Source organism: Oryzias latipes, chromosome 10, assembly GCF_053564925.1.
Source record: "Oryzias latipes strain Hd-rR chromosome 10, Olatipes_Hd-rR_3.1".
Lineage (NCBI taxonomy): Eukaryota > Metazoa > Chordata > Actinopteri > Beloniformes > Adrianichthyidae > Oryzias > Oryzias latipes.
In genome coordinates this window covers 3972474-3996409 of record NC_136246.1, presented here as the reverse complement: position 1 = coordinate 3996409, position 23936 = coordinate 3972474, and the positions used below count along the sequence as shown (strand labels likewise).

The 23936-nt window shown below is 41.7% G+C and overlaps 1 protein-coding gene and 1 long non-coding RNA gene across 2 annotated transcripts in view; one reads left to right on the top strand and one right to left on the bottom strand.

The window, feature by feature from the left end:
* Window positions 1-19779, bottom strand: part of pdgfc (platelet derived growth factor c) — a 62728-nt gene extending 42949 nt beyond the window's left edge. Inside the window, exon 1 of the mRNA XM_011473137.4 lies at window positions 18300-19779. Within this exon, the coding sequence (XP_011471439.1) occupies window positions 18300-18411 (112 nt within the window). The 5' untranslated portion in view covers window positions 18412-19779. The remainder of the gene's footprint in view (window positions 1-18299) is intronic.
* On the top strand, window positions 18901-22920 carry LOC144994823 (uncharacterized). The gene is made up of 2 exons (XR_013658470.1): window positions 18901-19039; window positions 20716-22920. It is a non-coding gene; the product is annotated as an uncharacterized LOC144994823 (long non-coding RNA).
* The last annotated feature ends 1016 nt before the right edge of the window (window positions 22921-23936 follow it).

Genomic DNA, 23936 nt, shown 5'->3' with positions numbered 1-23936 from the left:
TGGAATGCTCCTGGGATAGGAGGTATCTGGGGAGTGCGAGGTCTGCACTTTTTTGCTGAGACTGCAGCCCTCACAACCCAAACCCAGGAAAGAAGAAGGTGAAAAATGGATTAATGCCCCAAAACCAAATCCCTGCTCTCCAAAGCATAAAATCTCAAAGCCTGCCTGTTCCTTTTTCAGAAGATATTGCTTACATTTTCAAGGAGTGCTAATGTTCCCTTTCACCCAAACACAACTCATGGAAACAGAAGACTGCAGCAGCACAGAGCTAAAGGACATCAACAGCAGCACTTCTTCAACTCGATTCTGGCAAAAAACAGTTTTTCTGTAAGTGGGTGGAGGATGAAAGAGCATTCTTCAGCATTCTTTCAGTAAATGAAAGTTACAAATGTGCAAGGACAACTGTTCTGTGGCAAAGAGAACTGACTGTTCTCTGTTTTCCCAATCTCTCCAAAAGAAAATCCAGAAATCTATATGATCAAACCTCAAGTAAATGGCAACATATTATTATTTATGAAACAAAAGGATGTGAAATACTGTGTAAACCTCAGGAAACAACAGCTTGTAGAGAATATTTTGACAGCAATGACTTCATGCAGTTTATTTCTCTCCGCTGTAAGTGGCATTCTCACGTTGCTCTGAAGGGACCTTCAGTTCGGCCTCAGCTCTTTGAGGTTTGCAGGTTTCAGTAACACACAGAGAAATATGCCAAACAGAATTCATTATCGACTCAGTGACCGCAGGGTTTTTCTCCAGAGGGGTATCTCAGGAAACCAGACCTGCCATTTAGCCACCACTTTCCAGACATCTTACTTAAACGTATAGCTATGATTAGGTTTCACTGAGGAAACATTGCTGTCAGCCTAGTCTGGTTACTATGGAGATTTTTATTGTTTCATCTGTTATGTGTGAGTTTTTTAAACATTGGTTAATAGTTATTCCCAGGATAAGATGCAAAAAAGCAGATTAAATTTGATGGAAATAAATTCTTATAAAAATTGACTCTCCAAAGTTAGCCTGATTCAGAGAAGTACCCTATACAGGACAAATCAGTCATCTTCTCATTCATTTTTTAGTCTTTCTTTACACCTAGGAATGTGTGCTTTATGCAACTGTATGGCATTAATACAATGTTTCTCTTTCGGCTTTTCCCATCAGGGGTCGCTCAGCAAACGAGTCGCATGGTAAATTTGGTAATGTTTTACGCCGGATGCCCTTCCTGACACAACCCCCTCAAAGCAACCGGGCTTGGGACCGGCACAGAACTAGAGAAGGGAACAGGGAGCAGCCCGGAGTCGAAGCCTGGTTTCACGGACGGAAGGCGCCGCAAACCAGCAAGAGCTAAACCGGCTCCTATGGCATTAATATAATAATATGTATTATTCGTAATTTGATATTATTATTTCATTATACATAAAATATCCTCAAGATTTCTTTTCCCTTGTCCTTTAAATCAAAACCCATTGTTGTCATTACTACAGTATTTGTCTTTTTACAGATAATAGTATTGCAACCCCCCCCCCAATAGTATTAGGGCATATATTCCCAAAACTACACTTTTCCCAGAACTATAAAAAGTCAACTTTAAATAGACTTTACTAACAGAACAGCAATAGCACGGTTAATTATTTCAATTTATTTAGAAGATGGTTCGTGTTATATGTCCTGCATGTAACTGCTGAAAAATATCACCCATGTTAGTCTTTGATCAACACTGAGTGAGCATGAATCCCAGCTGTCTGCAGCTGAGTGCACTTTGCTGCTTCTTCCCATTTCAGAGTTGCAAGTCTGTGACCAAAAAGTTAGGAGTTCATCCAACTAAGTCGAGCCATGACATTCAACCCTCCCAGAATGTCTTTACTTCACTTTTGTGCGACTCCCACCCCCACCTGAACAAAATCAACCCCCCATCATCTTTACAGCTGGATCAGATTTACAGCTAAAGCTCAGGGCTTTCAAAAAACTTCCACAGTACTCCCACTCAAAAACTGTCAGTTTGTTTAGAGCTCTTTGCATAATATAAGCACTTTGTGTTATATTTTTATATGAAAAGTGCTTTATAAATAAAGTTTGATTTGATTTGATTTGATTAGATGCAGCTTTACACAAACTTGACTTTCGTCGCCAAAACCCAGCCAAGAAATATCTTACTGAACATTCTGTGAACCCATTAACAACAATTAACTATGGAGACCGAAAAAAAATCAAACTCTGAAAATAAAAGACAATGCAAAAACCCAGAACGTGATTAACTCGTAATGCAAAAAACACACAAAGCAAAATCCCACAAGCTGCTCAGTCAGAACCTCACTTGGCCAACTTGCAGGCTCATTCCAGCTGGAGTGTAGAAATGGATCCTCTCATGGGGGTTTCAGAGCGGGAATGCTGAGACAGATCACATCCAGCATGCACCCAACACCTATTTGTGTTTTGGAAAAACCACACATTCTCAAAATAGTGTGCATGATTGGGTTACTGGCTGTGTGCTCCCACTCAGTGTCGTACATCACATCTCGCCATGTGCTGAGGGACATGAAGCAGGCACCAAGAGACAGGTGTGACAGGTGTGCTGACCCCTACATGCATCGGGAATATTTCAGACTTCTTTATAACTTTTCTCCAGCCACACGATGAATTAGACTTGAAATTGAGGAGAATGTGTGTTTGCAGAAGGAAACTAAAAACAAACAAAAAACTTTGCACTGAATACTTAAAAAGATTAAGTATTTAGCAAAATGTGGAAAACAAACACAAGTGTTCCTGCATAAAAGAAAAAGCATTTTTGGTTGATTTGCAAATTTGCTTCATTAAGGCTAATTATTTGTGGTCTGAAGTACATAATATAAAAAGTGTCTTTAGATTAGTTTTTCTAATGATACTTGAGTTGTGACCTTGTTCAAATGTTTGTACATAGCCCCAGTGTTTATATCCCTTTTACTTCAGAATGTCTTTAACCATTGACACAATTAACGTAATTCCACCGGCGTCTGAAGTGGAGAAAAGCACTCGGCATTGACCAGCACCACTGCACAGTCGTAAAAGGTTGACGCAATTCACGTAAATCAGCTGATTCCACACTGCCACACTAGTGAGTACTGTAGCATGTCGGTGCAAAGCTGCTTTTCTCTGCGTCAGAATCAGCTGATCCGTGCTGACTGCGTGAAGGGTTGAAGAGTTGTGGTATATCAGAGAGCATGTGTGGTTAAGGTTCTCAGGTTTCAGTTATGATTTTTTTTTCCCCAAGCACACCAGGTTAAGGTTAGTAATCACTATTTATTTTTTTTTGCATTGTAAAATCTATTTTTTGGTTTAACCAATGGAAAGAATGGTTAAAACAATCTTGAAGATTTGTTTTGTGTCCATCATGTTTTAGTTTTTGACATGTTGAGATTTTTTCAAATTAAAATGTATTATATTTTTGTGTTTGTATGGTTGACCAGCTTTTGGGAAATCTCTAAGACGTTTTCATGAAACAGGGGTCCTCTCTGAAGGTTGCCTCCCGTTCTGCCTCTTCTGAACAGGCTCCAGAAATCCCTTTTTTTCTGTCCACCTGTTTCAGAGGAACATCCAGGACACCCCAAGTCCTGTGTGTTCTGTGCCCCAAATGGCTTCCCTTACCAGGACTGGATTGTTTTTAGGGTGTTTAATAAAAAAAAAAGAAAGAGCCTGCAACATTGTTTAAAAATCAGGGAACAATTATCAGAGGAGAGAAATTGGAAAGGCAGTCTTTGCTCTATTCAAATGTTTTAAGGGAGGATTAGAAACTAAATCAACTGATTTACATAGTATACTGATGCCATAATGTATTAATTTTGCATTAAAAAACACTAAAGACAATAAACATTTCACGTGAACGCATAATTTATAGGAGTGTAGAAAGTATGGAACAATTCAGGTAATTCATTTTTTGTTCTTTCCAAGCAACATTTTGTGTTATAACAAAATGTTAAAAACTAACAAACAAAAAAACTTCAAAATGCTTTATTTGGTGAAGAGTTTGAAAATAAATGTTTATGTCTCTAAATACTGATCAGACATAGAAAATGTTCAAATCGCAGCACAGAGATGATGAGGAAACACTGAGTCCAAGGCAGATCCTAGCGAAGTGGACGCAGACAGATGAGTCTCTCAGCAGGAGGGGTGTGCCAAAATATCGATATGGTGATATTTTGTGATATTTAGTCCCGTGACTGATACTCGTTGCGTCTTCATCAAGTATCGACCTTTTATTTACATTTGAAGACCCTGTAAAACGTTATATTAATCATCCTTTGGTAAGACGTTTCTTCGGAGGGTAGGTAGGGGACGCTCGTACAGAGATTGACTGTGGCGGGCGGATGAAGAAGAATACACATTCAAACAAAAATGGCGGAAGGAAAAAACAAGGAAAATAGCGAGAGCAGCAACTTAAAAGACGCACCGGCAGCACTGAAGCTGCATCACCCGGAGTTGTGTGAGAAAGCCGTGGCTGTTGCTGGCCTGAAGCCGACACAGCCCGGCGTGGATACCTTTTTCCAGGAGAAACTACCGCCGTCTTCTGCGAGGCAACAACAAACTGGATTGCTGTTTAATGTACAAGGGGCTCCGTCCGAGGTGGAGAACGAGAGATTTGGGTTTTTATTGAATGCATTAGAGCCACGCTTTGACATTCCCTCTAAGAAATACTGAAACATTGATTCCTGCATCCCTGCCCTTAGACCCCCCTCCTCCTCAAAGCAGCGGTACATGAGCGGCGTCTTGACGATAAAAAGCCTGTGGTTCTCAAGAAAAACATAACATATAAATATACATCACATGCAGCTTTTCCCCAAAGGTTTTGTTCACAAAAATGTTTACTTTTAGATGCTCTTCAAGTTCATGGATTTTATCACTGTTCATTTATTTGGAGAGCATTTTATGTCATAAATAACTTAAAGGAAAGTTCCTAGCTACTTGATTTTTTTTTTTCTGGGAGAATTTTATTTTTGTTTCCACCACATTTGCACTAAATGGTGTCATTTAGTTTTAACAAAGACACTATAATTTGTTCACAGAATTAATATCTGATTCACATCTCTTTTTTTAAATTAAGCAATGGCTATGGTTTTGTTTTTCAAAAGTAAATACCAATGTGCCTGGAAGATACTTGACTTTAGCGATTCATTTTTTATCCTGTTTACAGCAATTTTGTACTAAATGAAGGCACTGCTTTTCATGTTCACTATTGTTTAAACCGAATTTTACGGATGTTTCCAAATGAAAATTGTCATTGTTTGTCAAAGACAGAGTATCCACTGATTTCAGCAATGTTAAACAAAAGTCTGTTATTCATTACACCAAATAGGACACAGGTTGTTCATTATCGTTGTGTTTAAAAACTAAAAAATAAATGGGGCAATATTTTCCAAAAAACTGTTTTTCAGGTTCTTCTTTCTTAAAGTTTGATATATCGTGAGTTGTTAGAGATGATATATATTGTTTATCACATTATCGCCATATCGTGATAGTATCGTTATCGTGATCAATGTATTGCAAATTGTATCGTATCGTAAGTACCCAGTGATTCCCAGCCCTACTCAGCAGGTGCTGCCGCCCCTACGCACCCCTCACAACCCACTGAGCTCTAAGAGTCATTACATTACAGGACTCACAAAAATAGCTCTGTTAGAAGTTGATGACATCTGTCAAATGCTGCAGACATGCCAAGGGTTAAGTCCCTGCCAAAGCTTCAGTCCACTTTAACAAAAGTAGTGTTTACAGGACATCTGAGCTCTCTGTGAAGTCTGAGGAGACCTGGCAGAGTTCTCTTTCACAACCCCCTGCACATTTTTGACTAACAACAGCTTCTATTTTAGAAAGACCAGATCAACTGTGATGAATACCTCTGTCTGCATTTCTGATTTCCACACACAACCGTCACTAAAGTTTAGAGAAAAGAGTCAAAACATTGAGTGACGGTCTGCTGGGAAGGACTGCCTCTGTTAGTGCTGGAGGCCACTAGTTACAACCAAAGCATGCAGAACACCGCTGGGTGCCCCACCAACAGCAGAACAGGAAACTGAAGCTACAATTGAGGCTCACCAAAATGAGACAAAAGAACATTGGAAAGGCATTGTTCTAATCTGGGACAAAATTGATGTAAACAACATAAAAGACCTGAATCTACTCTGCCTTCAACCTACAATCCTGCCCTGCACAAAGTCACTTGTTTTCTTCTCTGTTGTGCAGCTCAGTTTGAACCTCAGCCACTCCTCATACCAACCATCTCTACAGGTTCCTCAGCTCCTGACGACAGAGGCAGGAAAAGGATGTTTTAGCTCACATCAGAAATCTGTCAGAGCAAACAGCAGAAATAAGTGAGCGCATTTAGAAATGTGAGCGGCTAAAGCTCACTGTCACTGATTGACAAACTTACTTTGACAGATGTCTTCGATTTGGCACAGCCAGAGCCTGCTCTCAATGGAGTTCAGCACTTTGCTCAGCTCATCAGAGTCAAGGTTATCAATTACACTCCTTACAGCTTGTTTAGAGTGTTACGATCTTGATGCTCTTCCTGAAAGTCCGCTCTGGGAGACTGAGAGGCATGGACTCCACTTTTAATCACTCCATTTGTTGTTGCATTCAATCCTTCACTGCCGGGCTCTGCAGCAGGGACTCATGCTGAGGCTACCTGAAGCATTCTGCCAAAGCACCTAAAAACATTCATCCAGTTCCTCCTTCAAGGAGGCAAACCTGCTCAATGATTCAACTAAACTTTTCCTAAAGACAAGAAATAAAGAAAAGATGTCCAACATTCTTTTGTTTGCTGCAGAACAACAGCTTTATATATGTAAACACAGTTGGAACACTAATAAGAAAACTTAATATAGCTGACGACATCCAACCACTTGCAATACGAAAAGAAAAAAGAAGTTAAAATAAAATTAACCAAAACCATTATCTTTTGAAAAACAAAATTTATTTTGCTTATTGATTTAAGCTCCCTCATTACATCAGGTTTGATGAGTGGACTCAAATTATAAGCGTTGACTTGATAATTCAACTGTTTTATTACAGAGTTGAGGAAATACTTCCACCCAGTACCGAGCAGCAGTATACTCAAATGGCAAAACCAGGAAGTGAGTTTGAGGGCGGGACCTAACGGAACCATACACATGTACAGTGTAAAAGAATCTTGAAGAGGGAAAGGTAAATTGACCAGTTTGTTCTGAATCTACAGAATCTGAACAGGTCAATAGGGCAAAATGAAGTCCACCCACCTGCCAATCAATACAACATTTGATTGGCACTACACACCATATTCCATCGAATGCAGACATGTGATGGCATCCAGCTAACCTGTCAGAAAGCAGAAATGTCCCATTGATCCAACCACAGTTCAAATCAAAAAAGGAAATCTAATTCTGGTGGTTTATTTCTTTTCTGGTTTGTAAAATGCTTGAATGTTTTTGAAAAGTTTATTTCTATGAGCATCCATTTATCCACCTCTTCCCTGCATTCAGCCTCTGATCAGCTTCACCTAGACATGTCTTGACTTCACAGCTTGTTTTAGACTGACAGATTGGTTCCACCATTTTTATTCTAAGATTAGATCAAGATAGGGAACACCAATCTCTGCAGTAAATACTCATCTTTTCATGTTAAATTTTGGTCACCAACTATTTTCTGAGAATTGGTGAACTTGATGCAGGATCTCACAAAGAACCTTCATCATGTTGGTGGAACTGCTGACCTTTTGCTTCCTGCTGAGTTCACTGAACATTCAGGCCATTTTCTTTTATGGTTTTAATTCACCGGCCATTCCGGCTGCAGAGCTGCCCACCACAATGATTAACTGCTCAGCTTTGCAGTCATCTATTCAAGCTCTCTGTGAGCAGCAGGTTCAGAAAACATCTGACCTGTGTGAGAGGGAGCAGAGATTACGAGGCAGGCCGGTTTTTGTGCTCCACGGGTTAAGGAGCCTCAGCGTTATTTCAAATTTAAACCCAAAGAAAGAGCTGAAAAAGAAATCACCCAAGATAACATTGTGAAATTGAGAATGGCAGCTGCGGCTGGAATGAGAGCCTTCAACCTTTATGATTTAGCATCTTTGGCCTGAACCGACTTTAAGGTTGTATCAAAAAATGGATTTAGGTTTGACTCCATTTAGATGTGAAAAACTAGAGGAATTTACCAATCCTCCTGAAGATAAACATTTTGTCAAAGCAGAGTATTTGCAGGTTTGTGAAAAACGCTGAAACTTTGACACAATGACTCCAATCCATGTCTGAAGAAAACCCAGTCAAGGGCAGATGATGGCAACAGTTATCAGCATGGCAAACATGTTCTCTGATTTGTTGGAGTAGTTTTCCAACAATAGTTTAATTTTTTTTTTTTTTTTACAACTTCCACTCAGCATGAAATCTTAAGAACTATGTTTTTACATTTGAACTCTGAACGTCTTTTTCTGTTTCATCTCCTGTTTTGGTTTTGAAAGAGAGGTGGTCAGTTGCCCATTTATGTAAATATCTGTTCAAACTTTGCTCCTTTAATCCTGTGTTTCTAAATGACTGCTTGCATCATGATCCAATGAATGCATAATACACGTCTGTCCTCCACATATGCAGATGTGGTGCTCTGCACATGTTCCCCATGACCTTTGTAACCCCAGTCTTTCCCGTAATCTCCTAATCTCCAGGACAACAGCGGACTCTGTGATCACTGGCAGCTCTGGCGGGGCGCATGCCTTCCTCCTGCAGCTCTTAGAGGCTGATGTGTTGGGATATCAAAGGTAATCCTGACCTCCTACAAATATCTGCAGCTGGATTTCTGACTGTGATAGATGGGCTGGATGGGGATGAAAACACTGCCTTTTAAGGGGTAAAGGAAAGAGAAAACACTGAACACTGGGAGGTGAAATGAAAAGGTTTCCCAGATGAACTGAAGGATTTGGAAGCTGTGATCACAAAGTTAAAGCAGCAACTGAATGCCTAAAGATTAAGAAAATCATCACGGCATAATGAGCCAAGGCTAAAAAGTCCATTACGTAATAAATATTAAGGCAAGGTAAATTGTAACTCTATATAAAGGTCCATTTGCTTTAATGAGAACAATAATTTCACTTTATACCCTCTTCGGCGTTTATTATGATCCGGAAACGATACACTTTTTAAAGTTTTATGTTTGATGTGACAAATATTCCATAAATAAAATGTATTTCCTTTACAATTGAAAATGAGTAATGTGCTTTTCACATTACGATTACTATTCAGAAAAGACTTGTTCACATAAGCAGAGACACTCAGAGTCTGTGTGGTGAGGCTGCTTATGTGAATTTCTCTGACTGGTTTGTATCTGCTGTCTGTACTCAAGCCGCCTGCTCTGCCATTCATCCACATCCTGTCGTCACATCAAACTCCAGGATTATTACTGAAGCCCGCAATGTGAAGGACAGAACAGGAATAAAAACAGGATAAGACACCGACAGAAGTAACCAATGAGTTATGTTGCTTGACACGCTATGCTAGCCTGTTACCATTGTCCAAGATTTGTAAAGAGCGACGCCATATTGAAAAGGTCCTTCAACAATGAGACGCGGCTTAGCAGATACAGTAAAATGACCATAAAATGCTTAATTTTGTTCAGATTTTAAAAAGACAAATGACTCTGATCATCTTAAAAATAAGACCCAGGTCTTGGTATTAATGTTTTTGAACAAAATAAAACAGATGAACGACATTTCAACCTTTTCTATAAATAAATACATCATTATATAGGAAAAACAATGCATTAGGGTTGGGCGATGTCCCTTAAATTGGCCGTTGACGATGTTTGCTGTCAACCATCGGGATGGACGATGACATCGTCGGGGGGGGGGGGGGGGGGGGGGGGGGGGTATTTTTTACATTTTTCGTTCTTATATAACTGCTATTCGTTTTTTTGCTTTTTTCATTTTATTTCCCAATCCGCGATGATCCAGTATAAACTGAGGGAAGTGACTTTAACAAAAAAAGTAACAAACAAAATAGAAAAGAAGTAGTCCGCTCCGACTTGCAGCTTTGTGTTTGATGGGAAGGGGGGGGGGGGGGGGGGTACATGAGCGGTATGTGTGTGAGATTTAAGACTGCGATCCGTCCCGCAGCTCTAGGGGTACAAGCAACCGAACTCAGAATTGGGTCTAAAAGTGTGTGTCTGAGCACAGCTCGGATCGTCAGTACACACAGCGGTTTGAGCTTCAAGCAGAAATGTCGCTCAGTCCTTAAAAAACATTCAAACAATCACGCGGATTTGTGTTTCCAGTCGTGTCCCGACTAAATAAAGGCTGATGTTATTCTTACATGTTTACGTGCAGCCAGCAAGCAGCACCACCCAAAGCTAATGTTGTTAGCCCGTGTTAGCATACTGCTAATCCTGGCTTCGTTCAGAAAAAGCACTGACCACACGGATTAAAATTCAAATGATGAGCGAACAGGTGGTTCATAATAACCGTAACATTATTAAAAGCACGTTTAGAAGATCATCTCGTATTTTACCGAGCTGACATGTCAATGTATATAGCCGCTCGGCGCTGTTTAACATTGTTTTGTATTGAATTGTTACATACAATAAAGTTTGAAAAAAAAAAAAGCCGCTCGGCGGAGTTTATATCCTTCCGTTTTTCAAACCCTACTGCGCATGTGCGAATGATTTATTCCGACGGAAAGTGTGACCTTAGTGAACGTTTTTATATTCTGAAAACATTTTTCTGGAACCATGTACACGGTTGGATTCTAATCCGACCATTGATCCCATCAAGATATTTTGTACATGTAACCGCGGCTTATGGTGTCGACGCGCAACGTGGCGGGGGCGTGGCATCACGATGGTGGTCTCTCCATCGGGATGTCAGTCACCGTCCATCGGCACAACCCTACAATGCATGCCTGATAAATGGTTGTGATTTTATTCAAATCTACACACAGACTAAGATTTACACAAAGTGTTAAGACTCCTCTGCCCCTGTTTATAATTGGGTTGGGTTGGTAGGCGACATCACAGCAGACCTTTTGCACTTGTTGTATATGGGCCGTTCCCATGGATGGGAAAGAGGGTGCAGTGAGCACTTCAGTCCACAGCGCCGATGTGCCAACTCTGCAGTGAGCCGGCATCTCGACCTATCCAATAAGGCGTCCAGCTTTGCGTACATAACAAGCTAGCAAAGCGACTTTGGCCTACATAACTCATTGGAGCTAGCAATCAGACATATTACAAAAACTCTTATTCTGTGTTAAACACCAGGGAGAAGAAACATCAAAGCAACTAAAACAGAAGACCACCATGCTCCTGTAGATTTCACAGTAATCTGCATGAAAATCTACTTATGACTTTGGACCAACAGAGCCGACTGGTTCTACAATGTCTCTGCTTCAGCTCTCAAGTTTAGGTGGACCCAGTCACAGAACCTGTTGCAGACCTGTTTGCAGTTGGACTGTGCATTGTTATGGTAACTGAAGTATCAGATACTGAAGAATTCAGAGAATTAAGTATTTGTAATCAAAGTTCCTCTAGGAGGGAGCTTTTGTTTTGTCTTTGAAAGCAGAATTGGGCTTGTGGCTTTGTGCAGCGTTTTTCACCATTACTCATGCATGTCAGACAGCATGGGATGTTTAATTGCGTGAGCGCATGGTTGTTTTCCAGAGTGTGGCTCTGTGGAGGAGAGGTGATATGACCGGGGTGTAACCAGCATCCCACCTGATGAGACCAACAGAGTGATATCATAAACTGAATGAAGAATGCCGGTAAAGTCACAAGTTAAGACAATCTTTCTTAAAAAGTTACTGTATTGGTCGTGTTCATCCAGGTACAATGACAATAAAGATTTTACCTTAATATCTCTCAGAGGAAATACTTTAGAGCTTTTGATGTGGGCTTTGTTACTGAGAGAAAAATGTTTCTTAAGCTGCAAATTTGGAGAAAATACAGATTTAAACAACAAAGCTTTAAAGTCCCATTCCAGCCATCTTTAAAGTATTGTAAAAGCGGTCCCAGTGGTCATTTTATTAAGATGATGCTATTTTCAATCATGAAAAACTTGCATCTTTTTCTGGGATGGGTATAATTACAGCCCTTCACACCCCCAACCTAACATTAGCTGTACAACAAAACAGCGAGCAATATCAGATCTCTCCAGCTGTACAGTTTAGATCCAGGTTACAGCTGAGATCAGGAAAACAAAGACATTCATGGATCCATTTGTCTACAAGTGGATCCATCAGAATGGAGCAGAGCAGGGAGCTTGTGGCCCGCCCAGCGTAATTTCTACATTACTGTGACAATCTTTTTCAAACAGCATTTTCTCATCTGCTCCTGATTCCCCTCAGTTTAAATAAAGAAATACTTACAAATACAGTTTTAATCTTAAAGGGCCTATACCATGCCAAATCAATTTTTTTAACTTTTAAGTTCATTATAATGTTCATTCCAGTGACGTGTGGTCAGGTGAGGCAAGTGAGGCACAGCCTCACCTGTCATAATCGTGATAAAATAGAAAAAGGTAAATTAAGTAAATGTTATTTTCAACTGATCTGTGTTAAATATACATTTTCAGTCAACTCAATATGTTTTCCACAGTTTCTGAGGTTAAAATTGCCGAATTTGAATGTTGCGCGATCACAGACGGAGCGGAAACTCTGGGTGAGGCTCGGGAGCGCTGTGCCTCATGTTAACAGAGACGTGTGGTGAAAACACTGCTGTAGGCCGGCAGAAAAGGCTTTAGGTGAGGCAAGCCTCACCAGCAGGGAGCAGACGTGAGACGTGAGCTGATAGCTGCTTTGTAGCTACACTGCTGCCGTAGAAGCAGACTAAATACGTCTTTCTCCATTGAGAGGGAGAAACTCATATAAACTAAAGAAAAATAAGGGAGACTTTTCTAACAGATCATAGAGATTTTTGTGGAGAAGGATCAACACATGGACTCAAAAAGTAAGGCCAAACACGTTTTTCAATGTTTGTTTGTTTTTAAATAACATTGAAGTAAGTGGAAAAAATGTAAGTAAAATGATTTATTTTATTTTGATGATCATTTTCACAGACAATATTTGATAACACTGATTAAAGCACCAGAATTTGAAGTTGGAAAAATACCACCAATAGTTCCTGAGGGTCAAATGTGTGCTGAACACATCTGTATACTTTAATTTGTTTACAGTACCTATGAATAATTTATACACAAGGAGAGTGTTCTATCCATGTCTAGAAAAGATATATTCTCTGTATATGCTCTTGTTTGTATTTTATAAGCCGCTAGCTGCTGTTGGATGAATGCTGAAATATTCAGTTCATGCAATTGTAAGTCTGACTCAAAAGGAGTCCAGGGCTCCAGACTGCGAGCAACTGGTCGCATTTTGCGACCAAAATTTGACAGTGTGCGACCGAATTTTACATCCAGTCGCACATGCGCGACCAGTAAATTTGCCTCCCCCACCCTTCGTATTTTTTATACATTAAACGTGGAAGGGGCACGTCAATGATCACTGAAATAATCAATGAGACGCAAGCGCACACGCACGCAGGCAGGCACACACACTCGCGCACATACTCATGAAACGCGAGCACGTACACTCTCGCGTGATACCTGTCTGTGAGGCGGCCACTGCGTGTGAGAAGAATAGGGAAAGCCACTGTGAGTGGCTAAAATGCGTGGAGGGGGCGGGGCCTAGAGATAATCGAGTGCGCGTAAACATCTGTGGGAAGGAAACTGAGACAAATATCACAACCTGATATGTGCGTCTGAACTATGGGTAAGCGAACTATTGATTCGTTCTTCCGACCTGCGGCTGGTGTACCAGTGCCAGAGTGTACAGCAGGGGTCTCAAACTCGCGGCCCGCGAGCTATTTGCGGCCCCCAAGATGATATTTTGCGGTCCCCGCCTTAATATGAAGGTTTAATGTTACTGCAGCCCGCCAGTTTGTATGAATGACACTTTTTCATTGTCGTGCGCGGAGCTGACCAACCAATCACAGTGGGGTATGACTCTTGGGGGCGTGACAATGACCGGGCTTAAAAGCAGGACACCTGACAGCCCCCTCCCTCCCCGGACCACATTAGGAGTTCCTTACTTTCCTTTAGAACGTATTTATTCGCTCGTAATTTTCTACATACATGCAGTCCGTGCTGAACTTTTCTCTGGGCCGCACAGAACCGGAGGAAGGTTTAGGTTCTGATTACGGTTACGGCGGCGCATAAAACGGTCCTGCGCAGTTGTTACGGCAGCACACCGCTCCCGTCCCGCGGGAGTCGGGTCAGCTGAGGAGAATAAATGTCCCACACCTACATGCTGACAGCTAACGTGGCTTGAACTTTAAACACGCTCGAGCAAAAACAACATTAGTTTTAGACACACTGAAAATATGTGGGGAAAATGCAACGATAGACGTGTTTGAGATGAACCGGCACCTCGCCTGGATCGTTGGGGAGACCAGGCAGGGGGGCTGTGAGATGAAAGCGAATCTGCAGCAAGACTGAAGGAGAACAGGAAATTGGAGTTGTCCTTAACATTCAATTTAGTTTTAATATTCTTCTCCCCCTTAGTATGATCTGTGTTATTATATATTTTATGATTATTTTAATGTTTTGTGATGTATGTAGCCTTTTTTAATGAATTGGTATTTTAAATTATTTTAATTAATCACTCCACTACAAAAACCATCAGGACACATGTCCCATAATGCATTGTTTTGTAGTCTGTAGGGCAGCTTTCAGTCAGTTCAGTTTCCAGCTGTGTCCGGGTAGGTTTGCCCCTTGCTCCCACCCCTTTCTCGCGATATTTTTGTGATGATTGACAGTTGATGTTGGAGCAAAAACAAAAATATACGTCTCACACCAGGTGATCTGCGCAGCGTTGAGTTCACCTGGGTGATCTCAAACACACTTATTGTGCATCTTGGCTGCACCTATTTGGTGTCACAAAGATAAATTTCCATCCGTTTTCTTTACTTATTTGTACTGTCATGACAGCGATGGTGCTGTCAGTTTACCTTCTTGTTGCATTTTCAAAAGTGAAGAATAAAATGTGACACTGAATTTGAAACAGCACATTGTAATTTCTGCATCTATTATTAAAGTATTTATTAGTAATACAGTGGAAATTAGTAGATTTGGTTAGCATGTTGATTTACGGTATGCGCCCCTAAATTTTCTGGTTGCGCCCCTAAAATTTTCAGTTAGGGGCCACTGTGCTCCTAGTGAAAAAAGTTAGTCTGGAGCCCTGGAGTCAGTGCCTCACCAGCCATCAACCTCACCGCACGTCACTGGTTCATTCCTGACGAAAAGATATCCCAAAAGGGTATTTTGAACGTTCACTCATTTAACCAGCCCCTCCCAAACCACGAAAACAAGCCAGTTCTCATGAGCTGACGTCCACCTGTAAGAACAGCCCCTTCCAGGAAGAGTGTGTGCTGCCAGCTCCGCCCCCAGGCTAACAGACACACCCACTTTCTCTGGGGAGCTAGCTTTGATCAGCTAAACGATTTCCTTTTTATGCACAATATGCACATTCATCTTTGCAAAGGTTCAGATGTTGTTTGTTTTTGTGAGCGAGAAACAGACACGCTGCTGAGGCCGACTGTGTTGACAGGAAATGGGCGACGCCCACACAGAGTGAAAGGCGGAGCCTCAGAGATCCAGTCGTCTTACTTCCGGATTGGAAAAGAACTCAGGAAAATACAGAGTATTTAATTTAAAAAACTGTTATTTTATGCCAAAGGTAACATATTATCATATACATACATACTGTTTACTCTAAAAGGCTAAAGAATATATTTATAAATGTCCTCCATCATAAGAAAAAAGCCAGAAGAACATGTTAAAAACACCACAAACACCATTTTCATCAGAGTGGGAATTTAAACCTTCTGCAAACGTCACAATCTGAAAGTTCCTCACACATGCTGTTTGCAAGTTTTAAGCTGCAGTCCAGAGACACACAACTGTTATTAGTCTTTGCTACAGAGATGCGCAGTTACAATTTTCCAAAACAGAGTACAGCAATTTTCTTTCTAAGATCAGTAAATAACAGAATGCCAATAAAGAAAATCTTTCTTTGCCGTTTTTATAGTTTGGCCCCTTCTCTTTCTTACCGTATCCTTTGACAAAGTAGTTTTTAGCCACTGATTCCTGATCTCCTGCATTTTGGTTCCATGTTGCATTCCTGTAAAACTCTGCACACCCTGTTTCACTGGGGGTCAGCCAGCAGTGGCATTGTGCACACAGTTCATGTCTAAGTCTGGACACAAAGTCTGTAATATCATCACCTGGACACAGATGATGAACATCTGCTCTGACTTCAGCGCAGATTCAGCAGCGTGCACTGAATCTCGATCCTTTCTTCTGTGAGGGTGCAGGAGACACAGCAGAGCTGCATGCCGGTGGGCGAAGCAGGTTTACTTAAATACCATATGAGGCAGGTCAAAGAAATCTACAGATAGAAAAGGAAATAAAATTGTATGGACAAAAATGGTCAATAATAAAAAATATCAAAAAATCCTAAGTTGTTAAACGAAGATGAATGAGAGAGAAGAGTGCTGCATAGTGACTGAATTTGAACATTGTCAGAGTGGAAGTTCATCTGGGAGACCGTTTCAGACTAACTGCAGAACACTGAAACGCTGCTTCAACATGTTCCTTCTGACTCTGGACCTGAGCAGAAGGTCTGACTCAGAGCTTCTCGAAGTCCAGCTGGTTCGTGTGGGACCAACATGTCGGAGACCAACTTAAGCGTCCAAAAGACATGAACACAAACAAAGCTGTTCTAAAGTCTGTCTCTGAGCGACAGGAAGCCACAGCAAAGCTATGTGATATTTATGAGCACACGCAGTGGAGATTTCAGAGTTCACACATGTGTATTGAGTTTGATCAAAATCATTTGATCTCATAGTTTTGAGTGCAGCTCTTGCTCTCAGTGGGAGGTGGTTCTCTGATATTTATGAAGTCATCAGCAGCAACTTGCCAAGTTTCATCCGGCTGGGGAACCGTAACTCTGCAGACAACTACTACAAAACATGCCAGACAGGTCTGGCTCCCTCCCCACACTCAATCGATTTCAAATTGTCTCTTGAAGCTTTAGCAAGACAAGCGCTAGACGCCTCAGTCAAACACTCCAGACCGCCTGCCCTGCCCCTGACAGCCGGGCGAATCCCTTCATCAGTTCTTCTTTGACAAGTGAACATTTCTCCATCCATCTTTCACCTCCTTTAACCTTTCACCCCTCCCTCCTCCCAGCTGTTTTCCTTATGCAGTCATCAGGACTAAACCTGGAGATCCTGAGGGGAGCTTCTAATTTCCTGGCTCTGACCGTTTCTGTAAAAGAATCACTGCGCGTCCTCATAAGGCCCATCAAACCATCTACTTCTGAAAACCCAACACATCGGTACAGTTTGACGGAAGCTGCATCTGCAGCATGAGGCACGCCGCTTCTGTGGATGGACACTTACTGCACTTTAATAAAGTTATCCAAACCATGAAAATCAAGCTTCTGGTTCACAGGTTTTACACTGTGACCAAACGGCCTCATGCAGAATGATCACTCAAAAAGACTCTATGTCACTTTTGACACAGAACCAATCATTCCAGCAGTTTGAGCTCCAGAACAGGGGTTCTCCTTACATGTGATCAATGCAACCTGCCTCATAACAGTTCATTTCTTTGAGTATAAATGATGAGAGATTTATCAGCCATGAAGACAGAGTGTCTTCTTCCAAACTCAGTTTAACTGTGGCACACACAGCGGAGCTCATCTATTTCAACCTTCAGCAATAAAAGTTAATGTCTGTGCATTGACTTAAATAAAAGTTTAATGAAATCTCTGATAATTGACAGTAAGACAGAAAAGGTGTCATAAAAAAGACCCGATCAACCTTTCCATTTGGGGTTATGTCCTGTGCTCTCTGCAGCAACAAAAGGGAAGTTGTCATATTTCCAAGGAGGCAAACAGAGTAAGGATTGACTTATCAAGTTTCTGATAGGCTAAGTCCTCTGAGTTTGAAGTGAAACCATAAAACAGATAAACAAACACAAAAGTTGAATTACTGTCAGTTCAGAGTGAAAGAAAATGAGCATGCTGCATCAATGGAGTCTTTCTATGATCACAAGGATCACTTTTCCTGAGGAACCTGGAATTTCAACAGGGTTTCCCCTCTTAAAACGCGCGCGCGCACGCATGCGTCAGTTCAATGGCAATCTTCCACTTCTGTCTAAACCAAAGCAGGTCGAAGTGGCAGCCATTCCTAAAGTTTTCTAAAGAATGAACTAAACTTCTCTGACTTCCCATCAGCAGCTTGGCAGACAAAACGCAGCAGAGACTCACCGTTTAGCTCTTTCACACCTGGAAGGTGAGACTTGATGACGTGACTGGACTCAGCTCCCGCGCCATACTGTTGGAGAAGCGATGCGAGCAGGAGTATTAATGACAGGCTCATTTGGATGACTTGTAGTTCGCGATCACACAGCGCTGCGGACGGGTGGCTTTGCCTCAGCACACGCACGCGGGGTTGGGAGGACACCAGTGCGCGCTTGGCCACATTTGGGGCGGACAGACGCTGCGCACTACTCGCATAATCTTAATCATTAGTCCATCAGTAAGAAGTGAAATTTTAACTCGATGAATGAGAACAGATCCTCTCCCGGTCTCCAACTGTCTAGTCTCCTCTGGCCAGTGCACGCGCACCTGTTGCCTCTGTCTGTTCAAAGCTCAGACTCGGGGCTGAACGAAGTTTGCTCTGAAACTTTCAGTCCTGGCATTACAAGGAAAATCGCCCTTTCGCACGCATTTTATCCACGGTACCAGATCATTACAAGCGCTAACATGCACTTTGGTTTGCGTGCGCGCCCACAGTGCGTTCTTCTGTCCGTCCCATAAATCCTGGCATGTCTTTACGCTTTAGAGCCGGAGCTCACGCACTAAGACACAGCGATGGAGTCCCGCAACCTGATCCAGTCTGTGCCCAGAAACCCACTACAGACTGGACTGGAGCCTGAACCCGGAGCCAGAGACGGGCTGAAACGTCGTGGCGCGAACGCGGCTCACCCTCTGGAGACGCGCAACAGGTGCCACATATAAAGTAGAGGAAACTCCCCAACATGTTAACCATTGCTTTGCTGTCCGATGTGATGGAGCGCGTGCCGCCCTCCCTCCTCAGAGGAAAAGCTGTGTTAACTCAAAGTTCCTTTCGGGGCTCTTCCAGCTGAAGTTTAACATTTAGTTCAGAAATCTGTGAAGTTCTTTCTAATTATTAATCACACATTCATCTTTGTCCACAAACCAGTGACAGTTTTATTAGACAAGAGATGAGTGGAGAGGAATGCAGTGTGTTCTTGTGGGGAAATGATCTAATTGTCTCACTTTTATCTCAGTCTTCAGTTTATTCCCATAGATTCAAAGTTCAAACATGGCATAATTCATAGTTTCTCAAGCTGCAGGAATCCCAGTGAAACTTTCCATTAAAAATATTTTCAATTTTACAGGAAGAGAAATGAGAGCTGAGAGAGATGTCTGACATGCTCTGGTGCTCTGCAGTGTTTCAGGGGAATGAAATGTTTAAGAGCTTCTCAATTTGTCTTATCAAAGCAGACACCAGTTCGGAACAATCCTCCCTCCTGTTCCCAATTTCCTTTCTCTGCTGCACCGTGCGCTGCCTCATCAGGGGTGTTGCACATGCTTCCTCGCATCTCCCATCCCATCCTTGGCAGATCTATTAGCGTGTCCTCCTGCCGTACACAGCCAAGTGTGCTGCAGTCAGAGAGCTGCATATTGAACCCATTCGGCCGGACTCATGATGCAATGCTGCAGCAATTTAGCCCGTCGCGGAGCTCAGGAACCCCCACCACAGAGCACGTGTGGAGAGGCTTTTTCTGCAGCACAAAGGGATGAAGGAGGCTTTTGTGGTTTCAATCAAAGGTAATGGTTGAAGAAAGCGATGGAGCCTTGATGTAGTCATTTAATAATTGCGCTGCCCCTGTGGAGAGGGGCATTGGGAAAGCTTTGTGTGCTTGGGCCAAAGCATTTGTGTAAAAGAGAGTATCACATTCCAGCCCTGCAAGGGCCTGCAGCAGATGTCAGCACTCCACAATGTGGAATCCCTCTCTGTGTCCACACACACCAACACATGAACACTAATACACACACTCTCAATCACCCCATGAGGTTTGTCTGCAGAGGCTGGGTATTTTGTCTGCTTGTCCACATTTGATCACTACTTCCACGGTGGTCCTGTGAAACCTGGAGGCTTTGATACAAAGACATCAAATAAACAGAGGAAATTAGGAACAAGGTAAACCTTGTGGGTCACAGCTTTCATGCAGAGACATGCCGACCAGGAGAGGGGCTCAGTGTCCACCCAACTGAGTGGAGAGGGAAATGTACACAACATGAGCTCACAGTCATCGGATCACAGCTAAATCCCATTAGGCTCGCTGCCTGTTAGAGGCGCACACTGTGGAAAAGAAGGGAAAAAACGTCATCCATCAGTTTAGAGGACAAGCAGAGACTGGTCAACGCACAAACATTCTGTCTGCAAAAGGCTTGAAGTTTGGATGTTTGAGTTTGTTTTGCATGAAGAGCTGTTAATGAAAAACACCAGATCAGTTAAAATCTCCTATTCTTCAGGCACCAAGATTCCATTTTTCTGCATTTTGTTGGGGTGTGTGATGATGGAATGGATGTTTGTGAACATGAAAGAGATTTTTTTAAAGTCCTGCCAACAGTGTTCCTGTTTTCTTTTCAGGCAGATCCTGAAGCTTTGAGCAAACAGAGGTCGCAGACCTGATATTAAGTGGTGACATGTGTGCAGTCCTGAGGAGCAATTGCCCCAGCTGTACTTGGCCTTGAAACCAGAGCCCCCTTGTGGAACCCTGCAGAGGTGGCCTCAGCTGATCCGAGGAGTCATGGAAAATGTCACGACTCTGCTATAGACTGAACTTGAATGGAAGCTTATTTTATTTTGGGATTTAAAGTGTTTTCTGGATCAAACTTGTCGTCTGATGATGGAGTCACTCATCCGTCTGTCCATGTTCAGATCTGCTCACTCTGTTCAAAGTCATGCAGGGCCAAAGCTTTCTCTTCATCCCTTGCTTTCTATTTTGAAGCACACTTTTTCTTCACAGAGTGGAACTGAAGCGTGGATAATCTGTAGCAGTTTACTGGTTCATCTGGAAAGGATGTCCAACCTCTACACTCATCAGAGACCAGCTGATAAGACTGTGCTCACTCACGACCTCCTCCAGGGTGCAGCAGGTCTGCTCGCCTCACCAAGGACATAAAATAAAGTGTGAAGCTAAGTTGTTTTGCAGAATATTGAGTTCCCGTGACATAGCTGTTACCAGTTTATTTCATGTGAAAAAAGGTACAGGATTGTCAAATAAACGGAACTGCTTCAGTTTTTTAAATATAGATTTCAGCTTTTTTGTTCATTTTCAGTGAGAAAACCTCCATGACTGCAAGGATACTGAAGACATTTCAGGACCTCTGTCTGACCTCACTGAGAAATACAAGAGCCAAGTTGTTCCCGCTTAATTTTGATTCCTCATCCAACTACAAACCTGTAATAATTACCAAGTTTCAGAGCATCTTTGACTAAACAGCCATATAAAATCATCATGTGGTTCGCAGGAACATGCAGTGCCTTCTCTGAATACAGTGTGCAAAGTGTTGAGAGATTAACAGGGGTCACAAATTTACATGAAGCAAATCGTTCTACATATAAAATAGAAGAAAAGATGCTAGAAACCTGAAACCTGAGATTGAAGTTTAGGCGAGTTTTTTTTTTAAATCTGCAGGAAAAAAATAGATGACCTGAAACAAGCCAACTATGGAAGCTTGTCAGGCAAAACTTATCAGACTTCTTATGTCAACAATTCTTTACAGAAAATCCTGAAGAGCAAAAACCTTACAAAGAGACCCTATATAAGCTGCTCTTGATGTCAAGTAGAACAACTTTGACTGAAAAAGCAAGCAGAGAAAAACAAACACAAAAAAGATCATGAATGATCATTTTTAAGGGATTCAATGTATCAAATACTGTTTATTTTTTATTATGATTAATTGTAATGGCTTCGTTTACATTTGAATGATGTCAGAATCAGAAGATAACATTTTCTGATTTGTTTTTTTGTTAATCACCTTTGGTGAAGGTTTCATCCTGCATTATGATTACGTGGTTCAACATCTGCCAACTGGAGGATCAAGCTTCAAATGACTTGGTCTAGTTGTTTATTTGGTTTTTAATAGTCCTAGATGAATAGACTCCTTTCATCTGGAAGCTTGCTGTCCTGCAGAGCAGCAGACTTAAAGATGGCTGACCTGAGCCTTGGCCCCAGTCTGGCTTCTTTCTTCGAGGTCAGACAGAGGACACGATGGCTTTGAATGATGTGTGAATCTTTCTTTTGTTTGGCATGATCATAAATATGATCACCGTGAAGAAACAATGTTCTTTTCATTTCTTGGTGGAGCGACATCCTTTGGAGCTTGTATTTTTCTCTCAGACTGTTGTTTGCACCGACCTGGAGGGCAAAGGCAGCGCTTCCAGAGGTCACAGTTTCAGACCCCACTGACAGCCTGTTCACATCGTACTTTACGCTGCTTTAGCTTTCAGGAGATAAAAATCTAACTTTAAGGGTCATCAGGATCTGCACATAGATGCAATGTAGTAAAGACAAAAGAGTGGTTGGTGTAAGGGAGGGGAATCCAGAGGAGAGGCTTAAATGGAGGAGGGGGATTCATTCTGGGAACCCCTGAAGAGAGAAGATGAATGAGAAAGAAGGCATAAGAAATTTGTCATTTTGAAATGTTTTTTATTACATTGTAATATTTCACTCTGAGAATTCTTAGAATTTGTGCTTCAAGCTGCTTCAGGTCATTTCACTTGTCATTGTAAGATTTTTTTTCATAAAGTTTTTCTGAAAGCCAACAGAAAGTAAAGAGGGAAGTGGAACTGGTTATCTCCAGGGTGTCTTCTGTGGGAAAACGGTTGTGGAAATTGAGCTTCCATGCCAAATATCAGATTTTCACAGTAAACCCCATCAATCTAGTGTGACATAGTTCTGGAAGGGCGCCCCCCTGCATGTCACACGAATGCTTCAGGGACAGCAGGAATCCATGACCTGTGAATTTTCATCTTTTTGTTGCTTTATTTGTGCATGCAATCGGGATTACATTTCAGGAAAATATGTGGAAAGGCCTCCTCAGTTATTTGAGATAAAATGATGAATGGTTTATGGATCAAAGTAGCAGAGAAATTCAGTTTAGCTGTTTTCAGTCTTATCTTGAAAAAAAAGTATGTATTCTTTCCACACTTGTTATGCTAATTCCACACAGTAAGTCTGTCCTGTGCAGGCTCAGAAGCAGAGTACAACACACTGATGATCTCTGACGTCACCCACGGGAGTCTAAAGGCTGCAAAAGCGAAACATGCACATCTGCAGCTATATTGACTGGAGTTTACTCCACCAAACTTTGTTCCAAGTATGACTGGGTGAATGCTAAGACTGATTTTAGACTTTATTTTTTTTGCCAATCAAAACATTTGAAATTTCTGCACAAATACTGTATACTGCTCCTGGCAGTATACAGGGTAGCTGGAGAACAAGCAGAGCATGAACTCCTCAGGACCAGAATTGGACGGCATCATTATAAGAGCTCCTAGAGAACTTATGACAAGAACAGGACGGGATGGACATTTTGAGAGGCCCTACGACACATAATACAAATGTCACACAAACATTACCAAACTCTGACACAAGTGCTATCATGGTCCTTTACAAACACACAAAAACACTATCATACTCTTACACACATATCACAATTTTTACCAATTGCTAGAACACATTTTCTGAAACATATAGGCTAAATGTACAAAATACACAACCCTTCAAGTCAAAAGCTCACTTTGAGGTCATGATGGAGACTCTGTTATCAAAACCAATAAACAGACAGCAAACACAACACACT